Source organism: Pantherophis guttatus, chromosome 3, assembly GCF_059756535.1.
Source record: "Pantherophis guttatus breed Tessera chromosome 3, ASM5975653v1, whole genome shotgun sequence".
NCBI lineage: Eukaryota > Metazoa > Chordata > Lepidosauria > Squamata > Colubridae > Pantherophis > Pantherophis guttatus.
In genome coordinates, this window is record NC_142065.1 from 168,524,450 (window position 1) to 168,549,703 (window position 25,254).

Here is a 25,254-nt window from a genome sequence, read left to right on the forward strand (position 1 = left end):
TAATTTGCTATCACCCATTAAAGGAAGTTGTGAAGCAATAAATAACCTTAGGGGACCCTGGAGCATAACACAGCCGAAAGTAAAAGTGAGTCACACAGTTTACCACCGACTTTCCCGCCTAGAAGAGCCTTTTCGGAGGGGGGGGATGGATGGAGGAGGAACGTTTCCTTTCCGTGACGTCTCACGAAGGCCGCCCAATCTAACGATTGGGTGCATGTGCTAAGAGAGCCAGAGGCGTGCACGCATGCGCTCCGCGATGCTACATAAGAGAGAGAGAGAGCGAGAGCGAGCAGGCGTTCTTAGTTTCTGGCGGGGCGGGGATTTAATCAGTGGAAGGCTTAGTAGGGTGGCGCTGCTCATAGATGTAGCACCACCCGCAGCGGCACGTGCCGCTTGTTTCCTCCCTTAACGCTTCTGGTTGGTGGCCTGGGGATCCCCACGTGCATGCCTGCAAAGAAGAAGAAAAGGGTCGGCGGCGGCGGCGGATGCGTGACCGTGTGGTTGTTTGCCTGCGAGCTGGGGACTCTCCTGCTGGTTTTGCCGCACCGCCAACTGCGGAGCTTTTGCTCAGCCCCCGAGCACCTTTGCCGGCTGCTATGCTGTGGAATAGCTGGGACTGCCCCTCAAGCTCTAGTCCTGTGCCCTCCGGTGCCTTTTTCCTCCTTCATGACTACTCCTCCGCCGGTGGCGGCGGCGGCGGCGGCAGCCGTCCTGGGGAGGCTCACGGCCCCTGGGCCTCCTGAACATGCTGCTTTGGCAGCCGATCCCCCCGTGAGCGCGGCTAGCGGGAAGCAGGAGCCCCGGGCAGTGCTGCCCACTCAGAGAACGGCTCCCTCTCCCTCCTGTCCGGCGATTCCCACGGGCAGCCCTGTTAGGCTTGTCCTGAATCCTGCGGGCGCCAGGCTTCCCCTTAGTTTCGTCCCATCCTTCGCTCCTCAACCCCGAGTGCTGCCTGCCCCCATAGGACTCAAGGTAGCCCCCTCGACTCCGGGGCAGCAGCTCCCCAAGTCTAGCAACATGGGTGTGAGGCAGGCAGCCCCTCCCTCGGGAGGACCCAAATCCGCACAAATGACAATACAATTGCCTGCTAATTTTCAGATCCCCCAAGGTAAGCCGCTCCCTGTTTTGGACCGTTCGTTTATGGCTCTTCTGCATCTCCCTATAGGCCGAGTCAAAGTTAGGGTGAATTTTGAAGCTCCCGAATGATGCGAAGTTTTGCTCTGTCTGTGAGAACCTTTTTCTAAAAACCCGGATATATCAAACCATGTTGACTAGCCCAGCTATAACTTCTTCCATGGTCAATTTCATATTTAGAAAGTTGTACTCACCATTTCTTGAAGAATGTTAGGTCTTGAGATGAGAGGAGAGAGAAGAAAGCATCCAGATACTTAACATTCCTCAGTATATATGATTCAAAGGAGTCTTCTGAACAGCATTAAATTACTCGCCCAGTTTTTATCCAAATTCTCTAAATTGTGCTTGGGGACAGACTTTCTTTTCGTACATCTTCAAAAATACCGCAAATTTAGGACAACTCAGTTTTACTGAGTTCTCAACATTTTCTAATTGTAGTACTAAATGTTGTATACCTATTCAGTGCAAAATATATATATATATATATCCACATCATATCTATCTACTGTTTGATCAGTGGTCACCTTTGAAATGTGTGTGATATACTGAAATATTGGGAATAAGGGCCACGGTTCTCAGTGCATGTCAAAACAATCTAACCATGGTTTTTCATTCCTAAAAGTCCAAACAATAGGAAGGTCCAGGTGTGGATTTAAGAGTTTTAGAAAGTTGAGAAAGACAGTATACTACTAAATAGCACTGTTGCCTCTTTCCCTCATTTTCCAGGTTTAGAAATGTTTCATGTAAAATTACAAGAAAAAATTAGCAGTTAAATTCTTAAATCTAGAATAAGATTTATACATTTTAGGGCACAAGTTTCTGAAATAGACACAAATTTACTGTATATGTTTATCAAGCATTCCAAATATTTGCAAGTAAAACATGTACAAAACCAAAGTTATGAGGCAATAAGTAACTTTTCAGGTATGCCTTCTGTTGCCTTCTTTTTTATTGCTACTCATTTTCCCCCAAACATCAGGGTCTTTCCTTGTATTAAGCTATTCAGAATAAGCAGATGTTAGATTCATTATTACTTTCCATTGTGCAACCTGGTTTTACTTCATCTAGTTTTGTATGATTTACTCTTGCTCTATGTCAACCATTTTTTCAGCAGTGCAATTCAAAGGCTTCCCCCCTTTTTGAAAGTCCAGCTTTACAACCATATAAAGCCATAGGGGCAGGTCTGTATATAACATAACTGTGAACTAAGAAAAATAGTTTATTCCTATGTTAATTTCTTCTCTGTCTCTTTGCATTCAGTTGGTATTACCTGTTAACACAATCAAGGCTTTAAATTTATTGCTGTCATGTTCTCTTTTTTCACTTTCAGTAACATTTTTCACTTCTAGCCAAATCAGTAGCAATATCAGGATATCTGAAATTGTTGAAGTTTCTCCTACGATTTTTAATGCCAATTTCTATCTGTTCTATTCCAGCATTTCTCAAAATAAATTTGGTGTTACATGAGTATACAGTCTTACTTTGATGCCATCCTGTCTCAGTTCTGAACTTTCAGTTTCTCCAAACTTTATTTTAACTGTTATTTCCTGATCATCAAATAAATTCACCCATGATTTTAAGGCCCATCTATAATTTGTTGTAGTTTATGTGAGATAAATGTAATTGTTTGGTATACTGGTCTTTTGTTGGTAGAGGAGTCTAAATTGATCTTTTGGTTTATTGTCATAAAAATATCTCAGTTGTTAAATTGAAATATTATGTAATATTTCATAATATGAAATACTATGTAATAAATATAAAAATTAACAATTTCCAAATAAAAATCCTTTATATCCTGATTAGTAGGTTCTGGCGCAATAAGTTGATATAGCTATGTTATAACAGTATTTTATATTTGAAAATTAAAATCTGTTTTGAGATATCTTTGATGCTTTCCAAGTTTGGTTGTTTTATTGCAGACATTTCATTACCCAAACCAGGTAACATCATCAATGCTAGTAGGGAGTGCGGTTTGCTCTCAATTTATATTCTAAGGTTTGCCATGTCAACATTGCTGGAAGCAGCCTTGGTAGTTTTTTGGCTGGGGTGTTTATCTAGCTTATTTAGCAGTTCTTTTTGTCTTTTTGTACCCTCTTTGGCTTGTACATTGTCTCTCTTGAACGGTTGTAGATGTTTATGTCTATGTACCTATTGACGGCTGATTTGTCAGAGTGCCAGACTTCCTGGTATTCTCTATTTTAGACTTTACAGTCTCCCAGTTGAAACTATGGTTAAGCCTGTCTATGTGTTGTGAAATTAAATAATTTTTATCTTGTCTTCTGACTTGCTAGTTGGTGTTTATGGATGCGCTCTGCTAGTTTTCTGCCTGTTTGTCCTACATAATGGCTGTTATAGTCTTTCACTGCATATTGTAGATGACATGTTTTTTCTACTGGAGCTGCTGGTCTTTCGGCTTACTTAGGATGTTCTGGAGTACTTTAGTTGGTTTGTGTGTTACGCTGATGCAATTTTTTGGTAGACTTGTGTTTCTATCTTGCGATCATGGCTTCTGCTAGTAAGGATATCTAGGAAGGGTAGTGTCTTGTTTTTTTCTTCTTCCCTTGTGAATTTGATTCTTTGAAGATGTCATTGATGGTTTTGTGTGTTCTCTAATCTCTAGTTCTTTTTTTATTATGCTACAGCTGTCATCTACATACATGATCCATATTTTGGATTGAATATATGGGAGTACAGAACACATATTCTATATTGGTAAAATCTGTTTATCCAAATATTTTGGATTGTCTAAGCACTGGTCTTGATTGAGTGATTATGTGTGATAAGGTTTGTAGTGATCATACAGATAGACTTTCCCCAGGATAATCTCTGTTCATCCTGGCCCTTCAGTTCTTCCAAAACAATTGAAATCAATTTCATCCATCTTGCTGTTAGTTATCCTTGCATAGCATTGTTTTAGCCAACTCAAATGCAGAATTTGAATGTCAGTTGTACAAATAGATCAAGAAACCAATGCTGTATAGATCTAAAACTTTTATTAGAATGGCTGTAGTAGAATCTTTTACGTTTGATTGTCTTTCCGCTCCTTCCTCTTTTATTTTCATGTGAATTAAGTGAAAATTTAACTTTTTTTTGTAAATCTTTTAAAGTATGGGCTTAAGGTATGCTTCTCTGTTGCTTTGGTAATGGTCCTGTCTCTATCAAAGCTATCCTTTACTCTCAACCTGAAGGAAGATGAAGCAGGTAGAAGACAAGCATGTCAGGCATACCATATTTTTTCCTATGTGGAGTTGCTCAGTAATAAGAAATGAAAGCAGAGTGTAAATGTAACCAAGGTGAATAGAAAGTTAAGTGGGAGTTATGGATCGTTAATGACAATGTGATCAGCCCAGCAACCTGCAGATTAGCACCAGCACAAGTAGTTTTTGGTAAAACTCTTCCAAATAAAAACAGTTGGAATCACAAGAAGGGAGATAGCATTTATCGGAATTGATCTCTGGAAAATTACACTCAATCATAATAAGGAAGCACAGTGTCTCCTTGGCTAAAGAACTCCCATTTTAGTTCAGTGTTTTTTTGGGACACACCATTTTGAGAAATTGGTTATTACTGTAATTCTGCTTGTGCTGTTTAAGCAGTATCAACAGAGGATAGGATGATGTATTTCGGTTGCCAATTTTCTCACCTGTAAACACTGATCACACAGGAGATAACTGAGGAACTGTTCCTTGTCTAAAATACTTATTTTGGATCTTTTTGTGAAATAAACCTGTTACTGGTTAGACTGATACTGTCAAGGTTTCATCACTTCCTCTGTTCAATTCCATATTCTTCTGTCTCTGATATGTGCAATTTGGATTTTTACCTTACTAGTGTTCTTTCCATTATTGAGGCACACACTGCTGCAGAAATACTTAAGTAACACAAATTTTCCTTTCACTGTACTATTTTCACAGGTGGAACAGCCTTGGTGCTCTGTATGAAGAACCAAGCAGGTAGAGACTGAGGCTAGGCTGGGTTAAACAACAACAACTTTTATTGCTAACGGAAAAAGGCAACTCACACGCGGCTGCAGCACTAACGCGCCCTTGCCGTCTGACAGCTGCTTAAATAGAGGAGTTGTCAGACAGAAGAACCAATAGGAGGGCTGCATTTTCCGCTGTTTTGGCTGCTCACGTCTTAGCCAATCAGTATCGATCTGCAGCCGACATGCTTGGGCATCGTTGTACGCGCGAGGACATAACACTTAGACATATTTTTTAACAGAAATAATACTTTTAACTTCATTGTTTCTCAATGTGCATATTCTTTCTACCATCTTGGTTCAATCTTTATTTCCAGGTTTGATAACCAAAGAAGGGAATATGGTGCACTTCCAAATAGTGTATAGTGGTAGTTGAGGGCTGCATACAGTTTATATTAATCAACTAATGAATTAAGTTAGAATGAGAGAGTGAATGGCTCAAAGTCTCCCAGGGATCATGTGAGAATTTAAACTTGGATCTCTTGATTCAAGTCTAGCACTTCAACAATATATCTTTGCAGCTATGAAAGGAAGCGTAAATAACAAGTGTTCCAAGTCTGTTGAATTTGATTTATACATGGTCATTTTTCATCTGTCACTTTATTCCATTTATTTATTCCATCTGATGTCCATTTTGTTTTAAAGCAATCCATTAAAAAATCAGCACATTGTTCCTAGGACATGCATTTTAATGCGCTTTTCCTAATGCATTTTTTTACCAGAAGCTTATTTTGTGATTTGATATATTATACTTACAAGCATATATATTCGTTTCTCACTTTCCCTAATCAGTCAGTAAAACCAGTCCACTAGGCACCTTGTCCTCAATCTCAGGAGCAGTAGTGTTGATATAACTATATTTACTTATAAAATCTATAGGCTACCTAAATCTGTCATGGCTTTGGGCATGCCTATGGAGATTCTCAGTCATTCAGGTCATCGTTGTCCTAAAGGTCCTTTTTCAAGAGGCAAACAGACTTTCTTGTTTTTCTTTGAAGACGTTTCACTTCTCATCCAAGAAGATTCTTCAGCTCTGACTGGATGGTGAGGAATGGAAGGAGTCTGTATATACCACGTTACTCAGTTTTCTTGAGGACACACATAAACCTCCAAGTGACCTCAACAACTCTCTAAAAGAATGCAAATGACCAGCTATCTGCAAATAATATAAATCTTTCCATTCCCACCATCTAGTCAGAGCTGAAAAAGCTTCTTGGATGAGAAGAAAAATGTATTCAAAGAAAAACAAGAAAGTCCAGTTGGCTTTTGAAAAAGCACCTTTGGGACTTTGGGCATGTCAGCACCAGGGAAATCAGAAGATTCAGGTAGTTCAAATATGTATAAAGATTTATTGTAAGCTTAAGCTTTCTACAAGAATCTGAACTTCTAACAGTCAAGAGAAATTAGCGGAAGTTAAGAATATACAGGAATTCTAGGTGGGCTGGACTTAGAGCTCTTGTGAGTGCGAAAGGACTCATGACTGATGACGCATTTCACTCCTTCCTCAGGCTCAGCCTAGTCATCTCCTACAGCTTATAAAATATAACAATAAAAACAAATTATGCATCCTTTAAACAGGGGTGTCAAACTTGTGTTGTCACAGCATCATCGCATGACGCATCGTGACTTTTTTCCCCTTCGCTAAACTGGGCAAGGCCAGTGTGTGATGCATCCGGCCCGCGAGACTCAAGTTTGACAGCTCTGCCTCAGAAGAAAAACATTTGGTGGAAAGCAACCATATAATAGTCCAAATGCCATACAAAGAGTCTGTCCCTCACTCTGACCCAAAATTTGAGGGAAGAGCAAGACCATGGAAAGCTACAGGTAGTCAGTGCTTAATAGCAGTTATTGGGATTGGTAACTCCATTATTAAACGATTTGGTCATAAAATGTAATGTCATTTGATTGGACCAACTTACAACAACAAGTCATTTACTGCCCATCTCAACCACAAGGTGACTCTGCGTAGCTTACAATGTTAAAAAGAATAAAACATAATGCAACAATATGTATACAAGAAAGTAAGCACTATGAAAATGCAAATAAAGTTAAAAGATGGGGAGGACGGAGTAGGCTGAGCAGGGGTGATGTGGGATCTGTTATTAACCAGTCAACCACCTCCAGTATGACCTTTGGAGCCCCAGGACAATTGGCAGAGCCAGGTCTTCAAGCCCTTTGGAAAGTCAGGAGGGTGGAAGCCAACTTCACTCCTTAGGAGAAGATGTTCCAAAGAACAGGAGCAAATTATTAAGCAAATGGTTATTAGGCATGATGTCATGTGAGTCCCATTTTGCATCTTCCTGCAAGCTTCCCCAGTGACTTAACTTGTTGGAAGTCAGTAGTGAAAGACACAAATGGTGATCCTGGGACTGTGAGACACTGCAGCTGTCACAATTATGAGCTGGTTAGCAAACATCCAAATTGTGATCACATGACTGTGGGAAAGTTGCAGTGGCCGCCACTACAACTCTCAGACATAAATCTTGTTCAGTGGCATCTTTGAACGGTCACTGTTGCTGAACAAGTGATCATTAAAGAAGGACTACCTTGTATATGGAGCTCTAAAATCCCTAAAGCCTGTTCTAATCTATTTTTCTGCCCGACCACCCCCATTTTTCTTAAAGAAAACATATCTTGTAAAAATAATACAAATACTAAATAGTAGCTATAATTATATATGTATGTATTTGTAAACCAAACAAAATTTTCTCCAGTGATATAGTGGGATAGATTTAACAAACTCTTGAAATACTTGAATGTTATATTTTATTTGTACCAGTAGGTGGCAGTGTTCTATAATCTACAATTTGATAACACAATATTAAAAGTTATTTCTCAATCTTGCATAGTTTGTATTCCTTTATCAGTAGAAGACAAATAGGAAAAACGTTACCTTATATAATACCGTATGAAGATCTTTATAACATTTAATACAGAATTACAACTCTGGTATAACATTCACTATACCACATTTGCAGAGTAGAGCTTGTTTTCAAGTTTATTATAACCAAAGCATTTGAACAATTTCCTTAGTAGGCAATAGTGTTTGGATTCTTTTGTTCAGGGTTTTTTTCTTGTTAATAGTTTATATTAAACATTTTCACATAAGTATAAAATAAACATGAAACTATATGTAGTGAAAGAAAAAAGACAGAAAAGATAAAAGAAGTAGAACAGAGAGTGCAGGTAGAAGAAAAGAGATAGGTATTAAGAAGCGATTTTCAGCCTTCTTTAAAGCAGTTACAAACTAATTCATTATCTGTCCTCCCTCTTTAAAGTTACAACTTGCTTTTCTTTTTCCCATACTCAACTTATTTTAATTAGCAAATCTGTAAATCATCAGATGCATGTTTTCCCATTTTCAGCATAAAGCCCAGAAGAGGTTTCCAGTCTTTTAAAAAAGTAATTCCTATCACTGATCCAACAGGTCATTTTCACCGTTACTGCATATTCTGCCATCTTCATGATCTATTGCTCCGTTATGGATATTTCAGTATTTTTCCACCTTCGTGCTTATAATAGTTCTGCTGCAGTTACCATATACAATCGTGGTCTTCAGTACGTTTACTCTAATTGGCTATTCATAAATCCCAATAGGAATAGTTATGGTATCAATATTGTTCTTTAAAATTCTTTGTATAATTGTATATATTTGAATATTACAATATTATTTTGCTTTTTCGCAAGCCCCCCCTAACTCATTTTCAGTACTGATTAGAAGTATTTTTATGTATCTTTGATAATGTCTAATCATGTGCAACCATATCATTTCATAAAAGTTCCTTCTTAAATTGTAATGCAATGTGAATTTCAGTGTTTTTATCCACATTCTCTCCCATTTGTATGTTACAACCAAAAATTATAACCCATTTTATCATGAGTCCCATCACTTATTCTATTTCAAATCTCTGCAAATGTTTATACATTTTAGCAATAACATGTTTATCATTTGTACATACCGATAATACAATTTCAAATTCTGTTTTATGTTCAATCTCCTTTTTACTTATATTAAACGTCTCTTAATTATTTACATGAAATCCATTGAAAACGATGCCCTTGAAGTGATGTCCCGGTGCCTGGAGGCCGTACGGATCTGGATGGGGAGGAACAGGCTCAGGCTCAACCCATCCAAGACCGAGTGGCTGTGGTTTCCGACGTCCCGATATAGCCAGTTGACGCCATCACTGACTATTGGGGGCAAATCATTGGCCCCCACGGAGAGGGCTCGCAACTTGGGCGTCCTCCTGGATTCACGGCTGTCTTTAGAAGAGCACTTGACGGCCGTGACCGGGAGGATTTTTTATCAGGTCCGCCTGATTCGCCAGTTGCGTCCCTTTCTGGATCGGGACTCGTTACGCACGGTCACTCATGCCCTCGTCACCTCCCGCCTGGACTATTGTAATGCTCTCTACATGGGGCTCCCCTTGAGGAGCACCCGGAGGCTCCAACTGGCGCAGAGTGCGGCCGCGCGGGTGGTAATGGGAGCGACATGGCGCTCCCATGTAACACCTCTCCTGCGCGAGCTGCACTGGCTCCCGGTGGTCTTCCGGGTGCGCTTCAAGGTTTTGGTTATCACCTTTAAAGCGCTCCATGGCTTAGGGCCTGGTTATTTACGGGACCGCCTACTACCACCAATAGCCTCCCACCGGCCAGTACGCTCTCATAGAGAGGGACTCCTCCGGGTGCCGTCAGCCAAACAGTGTCGACTGGCGGCCCCTAGGGGGAGAGCCTTCTCTGTGGGGGCACCTACCATCTGGAATGAGCTCCCCCCGGAGATACGGAGGATCCCGGATCTGCGCTCCTTCCGCCGTGCTGTGAAGACCTTTTTATTCCATCAAGCGGGCTTGGCCTGATCTCTTCCCTTTTTAAAATATGTAAATTTTAATCTGTTTTTAAATTATTGGGGTATTTTAATTTGTCTGGGCCAAAAAGTTTAATTTGATTTTATCGGGTTTTTAAATTTTGTGTATTTATGTATTTTATTGTTGGCTGTTCACCGCCCTGAGTCCTTCGGGAGTAGGGCGGTATACAAATCAAATAAAAAAAAAATAAAAAAAAAATTAAATCTTGCAGTCAGTTGTTCTTTTGATTTCCTCTTCAGTTCTCCGTCTTCTTGTCCTAACAACTTCTGATATGTTAACCATTGGTCTTTTCCCATTTTTTCTTTTTTTATAAAATGCTTAATTGTGCTCAAACCATTATGGTATTTTTGAGCATAACCTGGGTTTATCTATATTCCATACTCTTAAAATAGCACTGTTTTTCCCCCCACTTAGTATATAGTATGTGAAATTAGACTTGATATGGAGAAATTAGATTTCATTTCCACCATCCTCCCTCCATTGGAATATCCCAATTGATCTATACCAGGGGTCTCCAATGCTGGCAACTTTAAGACCTGTGGACTTCAACTCTTAAGATTTCCTCAGCCAGCTTTACTGGGAGTTCAAGTCCACAAGTCTTAAAGTTGCCAACGTTGGAGACCCTGATCTATATTATTCAGTAAACTGTTAATGTAAATTAATGTAAAGGTAACTGTGTGTTTTGAGTACAGCAAAGACTACATTTTTAAAATCTGTTCTTCTAGTGTCAATAAAGGCCAACATTCATATGTGAACCATCTTTATTTTGCATTAAAATTAGAAATAACCCAAGTTGACAAGCTTGATCAAACTTAAACTATAAGGCTCCTGGGACTTTTCTAACTTGGAGAACTGTGAGCAAATCAATTCTGAATTTGCTTGTTGCTTAAATATGCTTGATGGTTTTTTTGTGAAGTGAAAATATTAGGCACATTTATTGTAACTAGCTGCGAATCTGGAAAAAGTGTAGCCATCTATAATTTTAAAAGGCTCCTAGAGAAATATGCTGTACTATTGCACAGAAGTAATAAAATATTGGAGTATTTCCTATCTTAACGTAACTTCTGGCCTAAATACAATAAAGGATGGTATTTCTTTCACTTTGTTTACATTTCCCTAAGCTCAAAGTAATATATTTGTTATTTGGTAAGGATGAATAGTGGGAGATCTGACATTGTTTTCTCTTACAGGAATGATTCTGGTCAGAAGTAATACCGGTCAATTAATGTTGATATCTCAACAAGCATTATTACAAGCTCAGAGTCAGACCTCAAATAATACCAGTGTAAGATGCTCAATACCTCCAACTGCACCTACCATCAAAATTCAGCCTGTACAGGTAATCCCATACCAGAAATTCTTTGAATGTTCTTGCTGTTCTTGGTGCCTGTAAGAATTAGATAGTATGAGTTTAGGTTTTGTCAATATAACTCCTAACAGTGTCCACCAGTCTTCCTATTCTGATTTTATGTGTATTCCTTTAAAATAAGAAAAATGTCTATCAGTTTTTGTCATTATTGACCTTTACGGGAATGTTTTAGATCCTCATACTGGACCTATAAATATCCTTAGAGAATAAAGATGATAACTGTTCAAATACTTTATTTGAAAATTGACCTACAGCTCCAAATATGATTAATCAGTGGTGGCATAGAGTACCAGTGTGTTAGAACAAATGATGGAAATCAATTTTCCCAGCTCGAACTGTGGTAAATTGTTGTGTTGTGACTGCCTACATCCTCCATAGCGGCCAATTTGAAACAGTGCTCCTAGAATACTTTCAAAATATGTCCCCCCCACTTCCTCCCGAATTGCTGGCTTTTTTGCTGTTATAATGCAACTTTGTGGATATGGAATTACAAAGCCCTTAGAATTAATCTGATGTAGGATTTCTTTTGCTTTTACTAGTGCAATTTGTCTATAAGTAAGAAAGTGCAACAGAAGCATTTTTTTCACAGTTACTGCCACTGTTGCTGTTTTCACATGATAAATATTTGCAGTTTTAAAAATATTTTCTTGCATATAAGGCAGCATGAATGTGTAATTTGAATAATCAGTCATAAACGCAACTTAACTCTGCTCTAACCTTTTATATTACCCTGAGTGCTTTAACATTTGTAATAACAGTCAAAGAGGTTTACAACTTACTCAGAAATAGAAAAAAGTATGTATAGGGGGAATCTATCATTTGTATGCCAAAACAGATAATTTATTTCCAGTTAGTAAGGAACTTTCATTGACTACTAGCTGGAAAGTGATTTCTTTTTTCCCATTACATCTGTTTCTTTATTTTATTGAAAGAGTTCTGGAACTCAGGTACTTAAAGTACTAACGGCTCCTGTTAAAACGCTGTCTTGGGCAACTCATTCTATTACTTCCACTGTTAAGAAGCCTGCTGTAATTCAGGTATGATTTGCATTCTGTTTTCTGTTTTTTAGTTTTCTAGCTAACATTTTTATTACAGTGGTTTACAAATCTAAAGAATAAACTGTGGTTTTAAAATATGCAATTCCAGATTAATTTTAGACCTGCATGCCAAACATGTCTTTCTCCACGGCAAACAGCCTATATAAATTATTTCTGATCAATATTGCTGAACGCTTGTCTATAGGAAATAGCAATTCTAAGTTTCTAGTGACATGTGCAGCAATAAAATGATCAACCTCATCAGGTATTACAGATTCACTGCTTCTCAGAGCTAATGAAGTTTGTAACATGTTTTAATAGATATACATGTGCTTGTAGTAGCCATGGCTTTAGGTGTCCTATCTTTATATTTGTCTTTGATTTGAGCAAAACGAAACTGGCTCCTTCTTGATTGCTGTAAGAATTGGATAAGCCAGAAATAAGAAGGCCCTTGCTTTCTTCGGTCTGGAGTCCTTTTACAAGCCATCAAACCAGGGATGAAATGCTCCCGGTTCGGACCGGATCACCCGATCCGGTAGCAATGGTGGCGGGTGGTTCGGAGAACCAGTAGCAAAAATCCCTGTCCCCCCCCCGCCGAAAAAATGCTTTTAAAAGTAAAAAAAAAAGCCTCTGATGATCGCACGGCTCAACTGGGATCATCAGAGCCTTTTAAAAGCATTTTTTTACAACCTCTTCGGCTGAAGAGGTGGTAGAAAAAATGCTTTTAAAAGTTAAAAAAAAAAGTTGGCAACACCCACCCAGTCACATTACCCCCTCACCAAGCCACGCCACAGAACCGGTAGTAACAAATTTTACATTTCACCACTGCATCAGACTGCTAGCCAGGGGTGACATTCAAATTTTTTCCCTATCGGTTCTGTGGGCATGGCTTGATGGGTGTCATGTGACTGGGTGTGGCCAACTTGATGTCACGGCAAAGTGGGGCAGCATCACCCCATCAAGCCACGCCCACAGAACCGACAGAAAAGTTCGGCCAAGTCTTCTAGCATTCAACCTGGCTGCTTCTCGTCTTCTTCTCATGTTTACTCTGTGTGTGTGAGCCCAAGAAGGAGGAGAGAAGCAGCCACGTTGAATGCTGCTGCAGAGAGAAGCCAAACTTTTCTCCCTCCATTCACAGCGCAGCTGCTCAGAAGGCAGCCGCTACAATCTGTCCCTTTATGGTCCCCCTCCCTCCCTCCCGGGGGTCAAAGTATCTTATTTATTTATTTATTAAATTTTTATACCGCCCCCTCTCCCGAAGGACTCGGGGCGGTGAACAGCCAAAATTAAAAAACATACAATATAAACATTAAAATACTATAAAAACAAAATTAAATTTATATTGGCTACCCCCAATTTAAAACCCCTTACCCATAAAATTCAGAAATTAAAAGATTTTTAACCCAGCCCGGCTTGCTGAAATAAAGTCTTCAGAGCCCGGCGGAAGGTATGGAGGTCCAGGATCAGTTGTATCTCTGGTGGTAGCTCATTCCAGAGGGCAGGTGTCCCCACAGAGAAGGCTCTTCCCCGGGGGGTCGCCAGCCGACATTGCCTGGCCGACGGCACCCTGAGGAGGCCCTCTCTGTGGGAACATATTGGCCGATGGGAGGTTATCGGTGGCAGAAGGTGGTCTCGTAAATAACCGGGCCCTAAGCCATGGAGCGCTTTGAAGATGAGAACCAATACCTTGAAGCGCACCCGGAAGACCACTGGAAGCCAATGAAGCTTGCGCAGGAGAGGTGTCACGTGGGAGCGCCATGTCGCCACCATAAGTACCTGCGCGGCTGCATTCTGCACCAGGAGCCTCCGAGTGCTCCTCAAGGGGAGCCCCATGTAGAGAGCATTGCAGTAGTCCAGGCGGGAAGTGACGAGGGCATGAGTGACCGTGCATAAGGAGTCCCGATCCAGAAAGTGGCGCAACTGGCGTAGCAGGCGAACCCGATAGAAAGCCCCCCTGACCACGGCCGTCATATGCTCTTCTAAAGACAGCCGTGCATCCAGGAGGACACCCAAGTTACGCGCCCTCTCCGTGGGGACCAATGTGTCGCCCCCAATAGTCAGCGATGGCACCAGCTGACTATATCGGGACGCCGGCAACCCTTAAAGGGAGGCAAGCTGCTGCAGCTCCCTTCCCAACAAGCTCCCTTCCCTTCCCTTCACTGCAAAGGGAGAAAGAAAAGTTCGGCCAAGTCTTCTCCTCCTTCTCGGGCATACACATAGAGCGGAAGGGGCGAGCAGTGAGCAGGCGGGTGGGCGGGGCCAACCAGGGGTGGTTTTTACCACTTCAAATTGCCGCTACCGGTATGCACGATCCAGTCCAAACCGGTCAAAATCCACCCCCGCTGCTAGCCAACCTCCTCCTCGAATAATAAAATAAGCATTTAGCATGATACGGATGCAATGCAAGCATTGAATCAAATAAGGGGATACAATTTGGGAAAGGAGGGAGCAAATCAATAGCACAATCAGCGACTAAGTCATGGCTAGCTATGGTTTTTTAATGGCCTTCAGTGTGAACCAGTATCCTAGGTGCACCCTGCTGACTGTTAGTAATTTTGTGAATTGAAAAAGAAAAGCAAAACTTTTCTTTTGTTAGTTTGATTTACCCTGTGGTGATATGATTGTGTCCATAAGGTGTAAAAGTTGAGAAAAGACCAAGACTCTGTATGGAGTCATTTGGCAACCAATCCTGCCTTCTGTCTCTTACATAAAAAGGCCAAGATGTGAGACATTAATCATCAATTATTTCTCTCTTTGGGCTTGAATAATGCACAGTGTTCTGATTTAGACAAATAAAGATATGATAAAGCATGGGGTACAGATTGTAGAAAAAATTATCTAGTTAAATTCAGTTTAACCCTGGGGCTATGCTTAGGTAATTGTACTTCCCTTAACTGGATCATATCTTTGCATGCCATGTATGCATCTGTACGAAATTCTGGAAAAGGAGTTACCCAAAGGAAAAAAAGATAGGGCAGAGAAACTTGGATGTAGAAAAGAAAACCTGACGCTAGTCTTTCTCTTCCTTTTCTTTTAGAACTCATCCAAAAATCTTGAAAACAAAATATCATCTAATAAAATAAAAAAACAATATTACATATGTAATATTATTATGTAAATAACATAAATTAGTCCTGTAAAAAGACTTGATTTAAAAATCAATCTAGCATCCTCAATTTAGTTTTAATTAATGTGTGTCAGAATTAGTGTGGTTGTGATCATTGCTAAATGCAGAAAGAAGGAGTCTTCTGAATCTTTCCCAGGGTGATAACAAAGTTCGGTTATTCTTGCAAAGTACAGATAGTCCTCAACGGTCGAGCCCAAAACTTCTGTTGCTAAACAAGACAGTTGTTAACAATTTTTGCCCCATTTTTAGAGGTGGTATTCAGCTGGTTTGTACCAGTTCGGGTGAATCAGTAGCGGAGATTGTGGGTGGGCCTGCCCACCCACCCCAGCTCTATGCTATCCTATTTAGGCACAGTTTTGAGGCCAGGCGCATGTGCGGAAGGTGCGTGTGTGAAACGAGCATGCACACGGCGAACCGGTAGTAACAAAATGTGAAACACACCGCTGTCCATTTTACCACCTTTCTTGCCACAGTTGTTAAGTGAATCATTGCAGTTAAGTTAGTAACATGGTTGTTAAGTGAATCTGACTTCCCATTGACTTTGTTTCTTAGAAGGTCACAAAAGCCCAAGTGACTGCAACTGTCATAAATATGAGTCATTTACCAAGCATCTGAATTTTGATTTATGTGACCATGAGGAACGGTCATAAGTGTGAAGAACAGTCATAAGTCACATTGTAAGTTTGAACCATCACTAAATGAACTATTGTTAAGTTGAAGACTACCTGTAAACCCTCTTTTGAACACCTAATTTAATATACAGTTCTTTAAGAGGTCATACATCAGTCGAAGGAAAATTCATTCTCATGGAAATAAGCTTTGTTATGTAGAGAATGTGTTGGTTCTGCCAGGGATGCTGCAAGTAACTTGTCTGTTGAATGTCTTTCAGTCTGTAACATCACCAAATATTATAGGCTCGACCACAAAGTCATTGGTTGCTGGATCATCAGCAAAGCCTCCTGTTTCTGACTCTCCCATGTTGGCTTTCACTTCAAAACCAGTTGCTGATACAGATGACCCCAAAGTCACCCAGCCTTTCAGTTATACAGTAAGTACAAAATAGGCTAGCACTGCAGAAGTGGTAATTTCCTAACCGTTTGATCTAAGTCTTAAGTCTGTTTTCTTGTCAGGAAATGCTGGAAAATGTGAAAAAGTGCAAAAACTTCCTTGCAACACTAATAAAGCTGGCCTCCAGTGGACCTCAAGCACCTCAGATGGGGCAGAATGTGAAGCATCTGGTTCAAAATCTGTTGGTAAAAGCTCATCTGCAAGTACTTTTGTCTTGATTCTGAATGTCTTTGCCTAGGAGTGTTTCCGGTGGGACTTCATCTGTGTAGAAGGTTGCAGTTCGAAGCTGCTTGCTTGGAGTTTCCAAACTTCCTGCCCATTGTAACATATCTGTCTTCTAGTCAGGGGTGTCAATCTCGCAGCCTGTGGGCCGGATGCGTCCTGCACTGGCCACCCCCACCCCTGCTTTAGCGAAGGGGGAAAAAAGTCACAACATGTCACGTGACGACGTGACACTGAGAGTTTGACACCCCTTTTCTAGTCCTTACATGTGCAGTATCAAGCAGAGCTATATAATGTAGCCCTGTTGGCATCTTCATGGCCTCCAGGAGAAGCCACAAAGACATTACAATAATGTTGTGTTTATTCGCACAAATGAAATCAATTACATCCTTGCATCATTTGTATCATTCATATAATGGTGCCATATGTTGTCATTTCATCACAGAAAAATCTCTGTTTATTTGGGCAGTGTTGAGTCACTGCTCAAAGAAAGAGTAACTGGTCACTAACCTTGCAGCTCAATACTTCTCAACTGGTACCAGCTGTGAAAGCTTACACAAGTATATTACGTATTTATTTTTGTGAACATTTATAGGGGACCTAATTTTATAAATAACTCTAACAACCTCAGATTATTAGAAGGGGTGGTTTTGCATTTATACACTAATTGCCTTTGGGTGCCATTTCTGTGGTTTACTTTTACTTCTGCTTGGGGAAGTCAAATCATATTAAAACTTAGCAGTGTTACTTTCTGGGGGGGGGGGAAGGAATCCGTGTTTTTTCTATGTCCAACATTAGACTTGCTGCATGATAAGAGAAGAATTTACCCTAAATATGAAAACTCGTTCTTACACTTGCAAGTATGTTCAATAAACTTGGAGTATCATAACAGTTTAAAGCCTGGCTCTGCTATAATTTTGTGTCATTTTGTAAGGTGATTCCAGAATGGAGTCACCGTGTGAAATAACACTTCACATTTTTATTCGATTATAGTGAGCCAGATTAAATTCTGACTTTTAGTTCTGGTCCTCTCTGTTATAATTTTTTTTACATATTATTTTTATAAATAATAAAAATAATAAAAATAACCTTTATTATTTTTATAAATTCAAAAGTGCAAACATACCTAATATTCCTTCCTCATCATATTTTCCACACAACACTAACCTATGGGGTGAATTGAGAGCAATTGACCCAAAGTCACCCAGCTTGCTATAATTCATGGTATGATTTTAAATATGGGAGGGAGAAGAAAAAGGAATGAATATCATGCAAATAAATGCAAGGATGCAAAGCTATATAGATGGTCCTTGATTTATGACCATAATGGCACCCAGAATTTCCATCATAAGCCATCATGATCATAAGTCAAGGCACCCACATGACCAGACCAATTTTATCACTTTGTCTGTAGCTTCATTAAATGAATGCCATGGTCATTAAGCAAATCAATATATTCCTATGGGTGGTTTTTTTGCCAGAAACTGGCTAAAAAGGCTGGAAACCAACAAAAACATAGTAAATCATGGTCACCTTACCAACTGGCTGTAAAAGCTGGTTGCCAAGTGCCAAAATGTGGCCATGTGACTGCTGAGCTTTGTGCAGCTGTTGGAACTCTAAAACCAAAGTAGCTTTTTTTATAAATAGCTTTTAGTGGGTCTGTAGTGATTTTTAATAGTCACTAAGTGAGGACTGCCTGTAATTCTTATATTTCAAATTCATAGTAAGTGCACTGCATGATTACAGTAGGCAACCAGCTGTCTTTGCTATGATTGACACTACAGCACCCATACTTCTGCACCCTTAGGCACACTGGACCGAATGGAGGGTAACATTGAAAATCTCTGCAGAATACCAGGTTACCCATATCTGGTATATTTGTGTTTAGCCAAGTAACAGTCTAGAAATTTCTTTATAGAAGAAATTTCCTTTTCAAAGTGCTTTCCTTATAAACATGTTTTATAAACAGCTTCTTTAATTTTTCCCGTTTCTTGAAACTAGTCAGGAAAATTTTCTTTTTTATATAACATTGTTCATTGTTAATAAGTGAAAATTGTTTTGAAGGAAAAGACCTTCAATATAAAAAAGGTGTTCTATTGAAAAGGTGTGTTGAAAATGTGCACATTATGGGATTAATTAGTACTGGAATGCAAGGGAATTGAGGTTTCCTACTTGTAGGCATGTCTAGCGGAGCAACAGTTTACATTTGTGCTACAATTTTTTTTCCCTGCCTAGGAAGCTAAAATTGACCCAGAAGAATTTACCAAAGAACTATATGTGGAACTAAAGTCTTCTCCCCAGCCAAATCTTGTTCCCTTTCTCAAGGTACGTCTTAATGAATATTCTTGTTTCAGGTATTGGGTACTATGATGATGAAAATGTCATTTGGAGTTGGGGCATCTGAAAGCATTTTTGTTGACAAGACATTTTGAAAGCCCTTGCTAATGAAATTCCTCCCTGCCCTCCTTGGTGTTTTCATAACAGCTCCATTACATTATGGCTGGGTTAAGAGAACAGGGATGGGGAATTCTGGGAGTTGAAGTCCACACATCCTAAAAGTGGCCAAGTTTGTGAAACACTGATCTAATCCAAAGCCAAATTATCACTGAATGACTCAAAGACACACACACACTATTCATTTAGGTGTTGCAAGGAAGCCAGGTAAAGACAGATCACTTTATAAAACAACTTCCTTTCAGTTATATTCCTTTCAGATGAGTGCATTTCAGCATGAATGGCTCTATCCATGAATCTGGAGATAAGGTATGATGAGTAGCCAAAACCTTATGCCTAGTTATTAAATGTAGGGCTGCTTAATGTTTAGCCCGTTTTTGACACCATACACTTTTCCCTGTCAAATATATATTTTAAAACTGATATTAATCTCTCTTGAGTAATTATCTCTAAGAAAAATATCACATTTCCACCTTCCTGCACAGATGACAACAATCCTTAGTCTCTATTGAAGCTTATGTAATTGACTTCAACTCAACAAGTGATTTTCCCAGACTCCTCTATTTATCTAAAACAATTATCCTCCAGTTGCTCTTATGTATGAGAGATGCAAAGAATATTTGGCTTGAGAAAACAATAGCCAAATGCTACTCTGAATTTGTAATATGTACGTGCAACTTAAAGTTTGCAAAGCTTTTTTCAAAAATTCTGACAATTTATATTATTTCAAATTACTTTAGTAGTATACTCTATAGTAAAAAGTGGGTTACAACTCATTAATATTAGGTAGTATTGATATATGGATTCTGTGGCAAAGGAATACAGTCCTGAAGTTCCAAGAGTTCATGTAGCTACTATAACTTGGACATGTCCAAAATTAGCTTGAAATGAAGCCGAGTTGAAGACCACTGTGCATTGATTGAGGTAGTCTCAAAGTGATTGTGCAAGAATAATACTCCTATTGCAAATACGGTTATTATAAAAATAACACTCTTGCTGAACCTATAATATGGGTGTCGACTAATATTACCAGAAATGCTGGAAAATGTGGGCATTGCTTTGTCAAACTGAAAGGATACAAAACAAAGCTATGAAAAAGAAGATGCACTCCGGCTGTGCATTTCACAAATTCTAGTTTACTGACAGAAATTATAGCTTCTTTCCATCTTTAGCAAGGATTGAATGGGGCATGTTGGATACAAGTACAGGTAGACTGTGACTTCCAACCATTCGAAGTTACAGTGGCATTAAAATAAGTAAATTAGGACCAGTCCTTACTCTTACAACCATAGTAGCATCTCCACAGTCACATCAAAATTCAGTCACTTAGCAAATGCTGTGTATTCACCATAGTTGCAGCAACCTGGGCTCCTCTGATCACTATATGAGACCTTCACAGCCAGCTTCTGACAGGAAGGTCAATGGGGGACTTATTTAACAACCACATGATTTGCATAACAATTCGCTTAACAACCGTGGCAAGAAGGTTGTAAAACAGGCATAACTCATTTAACAACCTTCTTTCATAGCAACAGAAATTTTAGTTCCAGTTGTAGTTATAAGTCGAGGACTAGCTGTAAACATTTCCCATCAGATCGCTGGCAGCACTCGTTCTGTTGACATTCTCATTCTGAACGAATGCTCAGACTTAACAAAACATTTTCTTGAGAAAGGTTAAATGTTAACCAGTTTACCTAAAACTTCTGTCACAATGTATGGATGACTATAGAGATGGAAAGGCAAAGAGTTTGATTCTTGGCAAGCTCTTTTGAATATCATTTAACATAAACTTCATAGATTAAGCAGACCTTTTATAATCCTTTCCAATTTAGCTATTGTACCGATGACTTTGGAAAATAGTGCTTCTGAAAGAGATGTTAACATACTATTGCATGGCGTAGGAACAGCAAAATACTCAGTCTGATTTATTTATTTTTTTTGTCATCTTTCTTGCCTAGAAAAGTTTACTTGCTTTACGGCAATTAATGCCTAACACAGAGACCTTTATAGAACAATGTCTTCAGCAATCTGCCCCTCAAACAGCTTCTTCTACTTATCCCACTGCATCATCAACTTCTTCCACAGTTGCTGACGGCACTTTGGCCTCCTCTCAATTGGCAACATCAGTCCCCAGCTCTCCACTTCAAATGTCTTCTCCACAGACATCCGTTTCGGTACCCTGCGCGACTACAACAAATGATTCTGTGTCTCTTCCACTTGTTGAGCCAGCTTGTGCCTTGGCTGCAGGAGCACTCTCTTATCAAGATGACAAGTCCATCCTCTCCACTCAACTGATTGAAGGAATCAATACCATGAAGGCCATGCAGCCAACTTCCACTACAGAGGAGACGGGAACAGTTTCTCTTCCGGTAGCAAAGCCAGACTGTAACCCAACATTACCTTCAACTGTTACTACTAGTTCTATGAAGTCAGCCCCATCAGCTGGGATGACATCATTTGAAGTGGCAAAACTGGCCTTGACTACTACAGCAACCTCTGCTACATCAGTAACCACAACTGTCCAACCTGTCCTGCCTATCACTGGGACACCAACCCCTGTACGGGTTGCCCATCCCAATTCTTCCCTTCCCCAGCCAATTTGGACTTCTCAGGCTGTAAAACAGTTGGTAAGTGAACTTTGCTTGATACTTCATCCACAATGTTCTGAAATGTGCATTGTAGAATCTGGGCCTTTTGAATTGACTTATTTTCAGTAGTACAATTCAGCCAGCGATCCACATAGGCATCTGCAAAAGCCACCATGGTGAAAATAATGATGACATGCAGGCTGCATACTAGTGTCAAAAGTACATGACCTTTGTCAAAACTGACAAAAATATATATATAGTTTCATCGGTCTACCCACCCTGGGGGAGTTTGTGAATTCTTTCCTTCAGTGAATTTATGAACTTACAAAATTTATGAATTTATGAGATTTATGGCAATTATGTACTTGTTAGCTACTGAAAATCTTGTGATTGTGGTGGGATACAAATTTAATAAATAAATGTGCCCTTACCTAGATGATACCCATGTGACACACAGGTAGTCTTCAGTTAATGGCCATTTATTCAGAGACAATGCTGAAGGAGGAGACTTAAACTAGTCTTCAAAGTTGCAGCTATTGCAATGTCCCTGCAGTCACCTGATTGCCATTCAGGAGCTTGGCAACCAGTTTTCAGTTACAATGGCTACAGCATCCCATAGTCTCGTGATAATTTTCCTGGCTTCCAACAAGCAGTCAATGGGGAAGTCAGCAGGACATATGGTGATCATGTGGACTTGCACTTTACAACTTGCTTAGCAACAGAGTTCCCAATCACCGTTGCTCAATAAGGACCACCTGTGTATAAAAGAAGCTATTAATATTGAGCAAGAGATCAGCCTTGGGATATATCAGAATATGTGTCACACTGGACCAGAATGTAGTTCGTTCGATTTTGATTTTGCACTAAGCGATGGTTTATTTAATAAGTGTGTAGCCAGACAGATTGTGAATTGTGGCAGATGTAGTTTTGATACTAAACCTGACCAAGGACACTCCGGCCAAACTCCTCTGGCTTCTGAATTTTGGATCTCTTCCTCTCTTATAATGTAGGGTTCAGATAGTGGACAAGATCTTCTTCAAGTACAGTATCTAGCAAAATTATCCTTTTTAAAAAGACTCATAATCAGATAGGAAACTTTGGTCATTAAGTGGAGAAATAATGGGAATGTTTAGCATGTGTAGGAGCCTGAAATGAGAACGTCCATATATTGCTGTCTGTTACGAAGGCCCAACAAATAAGCAGTTCGGAAATTATTTAGGAAAAAGCTGTCATGTCCTTCTTGGTGTTACCTGAGCTCTACAGCATCAGGGATGAATTGAAGCAGCAGATATATTAGGATAGTCAGAAAAAGAATATAGCTAGGAGCCATGTGAAACCTTGCACTGAATAGATTCTCTGCATCAAGACTAGATACCTATATAAGCTCCTGGGATAGCTATCTATTGCTTTTATTGCTTCAGTTTGGTTTTAATTGTTGGGCCCAAAAGACACGAATGCACTGGTTCACCTGGAATGAAAGCTTACAGGAAGAGGTTAAGCTCACACATACACACCATTAAGCCAGAGTCTTTTTAGAATCAAAAGAAGAAAACTTAACAGATGTCAGATACATATTAAAATAATAACCTTTCAGTAGGCATCTAAGCCCTAAAAGAAGCAAAATTAATATCCAGGTAATCAGCTCAATGGCAGAGCATCTGCTGTGCATGTAAAAGCAATAAAGTCCCATTCCTAAACTTTACTTGGGATAGACTGGCATGAGTGAAAGTACCTTTGATCATTTCAAGACAGAAAATATTGAGCAATGCTGTGATAAAATGTAAGGTGTAAAAAATGTCATTAAAGCACCTTCTATACACCCTGCCTTTTCTGCGTTTTTTTTTTTTAAAAAAACTTTGAATATCAAAAAGCAGGCATGCTGCAAAGCATCAACATCAATTTTCATCTGTTGTAGAAAATAGTGAATGGCAACCTGGTGTTTTGTTTAGGTGTCTCACGAATGAAGGCGAATATACGTGCCCCAGGATAATGTTGCAGAATCCAATCTGGCTCAGTCACCCGGGACCAGAGGTTTTGTCTTCTGAGCTTTCGGACTCCTGCTGGAGCCCATCATCAGACACAGAGAAGTTCCCCGAGGAGGGGATCCAGCACAACTCCAAAAACTCAGAAGACAAAACATCTGGTCCCAGTGACTGAGCCAGATTGGATACTGTTTAGTTGTCTTCTTACCTGTCTGGAAAAGAAAAAGTTGGGAGAGAGGAGGAGCATTCAGGGGATGGATTTTGAAGCAATTCCAAAGCGTTTGTCTTCTGGTGAATGGATACTTATGATTGGTCATCCATTGTAGAAATCATTTTGCGTATAGCAGTCTTGTATAACAGTCATTTTGTATGAATATTTATGAGTTAAAATTGCAAATGTGCTTCTTGGGCCAAAAACATTGGAATCCCTAGATTTTATCCCTAGAAATACTGGATTCAGACACTTGAGTTCAGATGCCTCTATTGCAATGTGTATCCACATTTCTGCTTTATGTAATGTAATACAGCTTTAATGTAAGTCAGCTTTAATTTTATTTCTGGTGAATAAGGAGTATATTTGTAACAATATTTCTCCTCCCCATTTTTAGGCAGTCCAGCAACCCTCTGGAAGCATCTTAAGAAATGTGGCCAAGCATCAGCAGGTTTCTACTCTCCCTAATGTGAACAAGTTATGTGAAAAAAGACCATTGGATGCTTTTATCCAAGGTAGGCATCTTCCTGCAGATATGGTTCTAACATTGGATTGAAAGTGACTTGCCCTTTAACCAAACGGACAGCACTTCTAGGTTCTAGCTTTCGAATCATGTCTGACTGAGGCTTTTAACATTAAATATGTTGGTAGGAGAGTGCTTCAATGTAAGATGAGAAATTGGCATATTGAGAATAGGAATCATTTTGTGGTTTCTGAATCCTTTGGAGGTTGCCTTTCATCCTTGCAGTTTCTATTAGCCTCATTAAATTTCTGAACAATAGATACAGAATTGTTGCAGAAATGTACTGTAGCTATGACTTATTGCTGTGTTTGGTGTTGCTGGAATGGAAATAACTAATATTCATAAATCTTGACAGGGTTATAAATATATTCTGATATGGCTGCTAAAGGGCAGATTTAAAAAATACAATTTAATAAGTGGTGTGGTTCAATCCTTTTGGTGCTTGTAGAGTAGATAATACAGCTTGTAAGCTTAGGACTGCAGCTCTCAGCATTCCCACAGCTGACATATGCCATGTTGGAAATAGTTTTCTGCAGTAGAAAAATATTGTGATATCCCAGGAGTAGGTGCATTGTCAAAATACTTTATCAACAAATGAACAGTGTAATTATTCCCTTGCATTGGGAAAAAATCTTTCAGCAGTTTGTCTATAAGAGAGAATAGCCTATTTAGAATTGATTCTTTTTTATTTG

At 39.6% G+C, this 25,254-nt stretch overlaps 1 protein-coding gene across 1 annotated transcript in view; it reads left to right on the forward strand.

The window, feature by feature from the left end:
* Positions 1–244: 244 nt before the first annotated feature.
* Positions 245–25,254, forward strand: part of TAF4B (TATA-box binding protein associated factor 4b) — a 59,617-nt gene continuing 34,607 nt past the window's right edge. The window contains exons 1-8 of the mRNA XM_034429639.2: positions 245–1,108; positions 11,172–11,320; positions 12,283–12,387; positions 16,404–16,562; positions 16,645–16,767; positions 19,040–19,129; positions 21,217–21,885; positions 24,437–24,554. Of these exons, the coding sequence (XP_034285530.2) occupies positions 445–1,108; positions 11,172–11,320; positions 12,283–12,387; positions 16,404–16,562; positions 16,645–16,767; positions 19,040–19,129; positions 21,217–21,885; positions 24,437–24,554 (2,077 nt within the window). The 5' untranslated portion in view covers positions 245–444. The remainder of the gene's footprint in view (positions 1,109–11,171; positions 11,321–12,282; positions 12,388–16,403; positions 16,563–16,644; positions 16,768–19,039; positions 19,130–21,216; positions 21,886–24,436; positions 24,555–25,254) is intronic.